The sequence below is a fragment of the Arachis ipaensis genome, chromosome B07 (genome assembly GCF_000816755.2).
Source record: "Arachis ipaensis cultivar K30076 chromosome B07, Araip1.1, whole genome shotgun sequence".
Taxonomy (NCBI): domain Eukaryota; kingdom Viridiplantae; phylum Streptophyta; class Magnoliopsida; order Fabales; family Fabaceae; genus Arachis; species Arachis ipaensis.
This window is the reverse complement of record NC_029791.2, coordinates 102415738-102418404: the sequence shown is the minus strand read 5'-3', so window position 1 is coordinate 102418404 and position 2667 is coordinate 102415738. Positions and strand designations below refer to the sequence as shown.

The 2667-nt window shown below is 28.8% G+C and overlaps 1 protein-coding gene across 1 annotated transcript; it reads right to left on the bottom strand.

Annotated features, from left to right (window-relative positions):
• LOC107608577 (snakin-2-like) lies at positions 1237-1997 on the bottom strand. Its single transcript, XM_016310331.2, has 3 exons — positions 1822-1997; positions 1660-1705; positions 1237-1586 (listed from the first exon to the last, which is right to left on the bottom strand). The coding sequence occupies exons 1-3, from the start codon at positions 1900-1902 to the stop codon at positions 1405-1407; spliced, it is 309 nt and encodes a 102-aa protein (XP_016165817.1). The 5' UTR covers positions 1903-1997; the 3' UTR covers positions 1237-1404.

Here is a 2667-nt window from a genome sequence, read left to right as displayed (position 1 = left end):
TCGGTGTTTGAAACAAAAATAATAATTAAAATAATTTAGATGAAATTCAATTCAATTTCATTATTTTTTTTAAAATCAATTCCAACTCAAATGTATCCAATTTAAAATTTCATTCCATTTAAATTTCATTTAAAACTTAAAATGTCTAAAATATGTTTATCATTTAATTAGTTCTTATTAATTTTTCTCATTTATTTTTTTTTAACGCCTCCCATCTTTCAACACACATTCTCTCTTCTCTCATCACCTTCATTTCCTTCTCTTCTCTTTCCTTCAACTCATTTTGTATAATATATACTTATTTTTTTTAAAAGATCTACTATGTAGATCAAAAAAATTATTCACACGTATAGATTTTATGTGTTTAACTTAGATTAATGATACCAAATATTTGTCAATATATCTGAACATTTTAAGTAAAGTTGTATCAATCATGACACTAACAAAAAATGACATAATTTTGTTTTATTTTAATAACATGAATTAGTTATTATAATTTACTGTTAATAACTAATTTTTTTTACTTGCTATGTCATTAGATCACATAAGAAGTTGGTTCTTGATAGTTCATGTTTATTTTTTATTGTTAGTTTGTCATTGGAATCAATCATGAAGAACCATTTAATTTTTTTAATTAATAACAATTATTATTTAAATATAATGTTATATTAATAAAAGATAAAGTTGTCTATTATAAAATTTTAATTTATTTGATAAATATTTCAAACACTATAATAATTCAATTCTATAATTTTACTAATTTATTCTAAATTCTAATTCAATTTAATTCTAACTGAAATTCAATTCTTATGATAAAATTCACTATTAAAATTTTTCACAGGCTGATAAAAATAAAAATGAAGTGGTAATCAAGGATATTGGTGTTGGCATAACATGGGAATTGTTACTGCTAGTCCCAGAAGGCACACAATTGCAACGATCACAGCATGTTCCTATCACAATAATAACTTGCACCTGATCCTATCACAATCTACCTTCTACCATCACTCATTAACAAAATTAATTCATTCCAACACTTCTTCCTTATTTTTACTTTACATCTAAATCAAAACTAACTACTAACTCCTTTTTTAAGCTGAATGTAGTGTTGGCCCTCTGATCTAGTATTTTCCTCAGACCCAAAGAAAAAACAACAATACAATCTAGGAAACGGTTGATTTCAAGAAATATTAAATATATAGCATATATTATATATTATTGTCGTGGATATTCATATCAACTAGTACAATATGCTAAGTTTTTATTTAAATATTTATGAATTTATCATTCTCCTTGTATCTGGCATATTATATATCAAACAAAATAAATATAATCTCAATTATGAAATAACCTATATATCTAATGTGATACAGATATAGAATTGTAAGTAAGTTGTTGATGTGATTAAGGGCACTTGCGTCTGCCACCATGGGTGATTTGGTTGTAATAACAAGGACACGCTCGTTGGTTGCCGGAATAGCCCGGTGGAACGCAGTTGCATCGTTGGCAGCATGTTCCGCATGCTCTCTTGCATAGGTCCGGCCGTGATGTTTTGCTGCATCTTACGTCACATGCTTCATTGCAATCTGAAATTAATTCATTCATTCAATCAAAATATCATGGATAGGTCGAAATTTCAATTATACTGTCAATTTGTACCTATCCTCTCAACGGTAAGAGAACCATGTAGTCCCTCTGAAGATACCTATATGTATTACACAAATTTTTAACACAAAAAAAAAAAAGGGTTATACATATATAAATAGAACGAAATGCTAATAATTGATGAGAAATAACATAGCATCCATATATGGTTATTACCAATTGATTGTCTTCAATAAGGTGCTGGAGAAGGAGAAAAGAGAGAATAAGGGAAACAGGTAAAAGCTTAGAGAGAGCCATGGCGGATGCTTGTAGATAGATAACTAAAGAAACGAAAAGAGCATGAACAAGTACAACTTTCTTTGGTAAGAGTACATATGTGCTGAACAATGAAGAAAACAAGGACCCTTTTATTTATACTCCATCAAAAGAGAGCAGGTTATAAACGAAACATATATGGCACATTTTGTGTGGGAAAAAACCGTTTTTCTCTTTTTTTTTTTTTGTTGACCACGGTATTCCGAACTAATCCGTCGCGGATCGGAGCTCCATTTAAGAGTCTGTTGCTGGCCAATGGGTTACTGCATGCACAAGACGAGATTCGAACTTCCGACACTTGCTTAAGCGGACGAGTGAGCTGACCACTCAACCAACCCAAGTTTGTTCGTTTTGTTCTTTTTTTAGTAAAGTATTATTTTTGTCCTTAATATTTGGGTAAGTCTTAAAGTTGTTTTTAACGTTTAAATCGTTTTATTTAAATTTTTAATAATGTTTCAAAATCGTCTTAATGTTGTTGTCCTACCGTTAGTGACCTATTAACAGAATAATTGACGATAGAACAAAATCGAGACGATTTGAAACTTTAGGAACTTAAATCAGACGAAAATGTTAGAGACAAAAATGATACATTACTCTAAATGGAAGAATTACCAAATCAAGTAAAATGATAATAATTTTTAACAAAAGAATTGCATTACAAATTCAAAATTTTTACTCCGTATATACAATGAATTATTCAAGATTTTTACTCGTATATACAATAAAGAGCATGAATATATACAATAA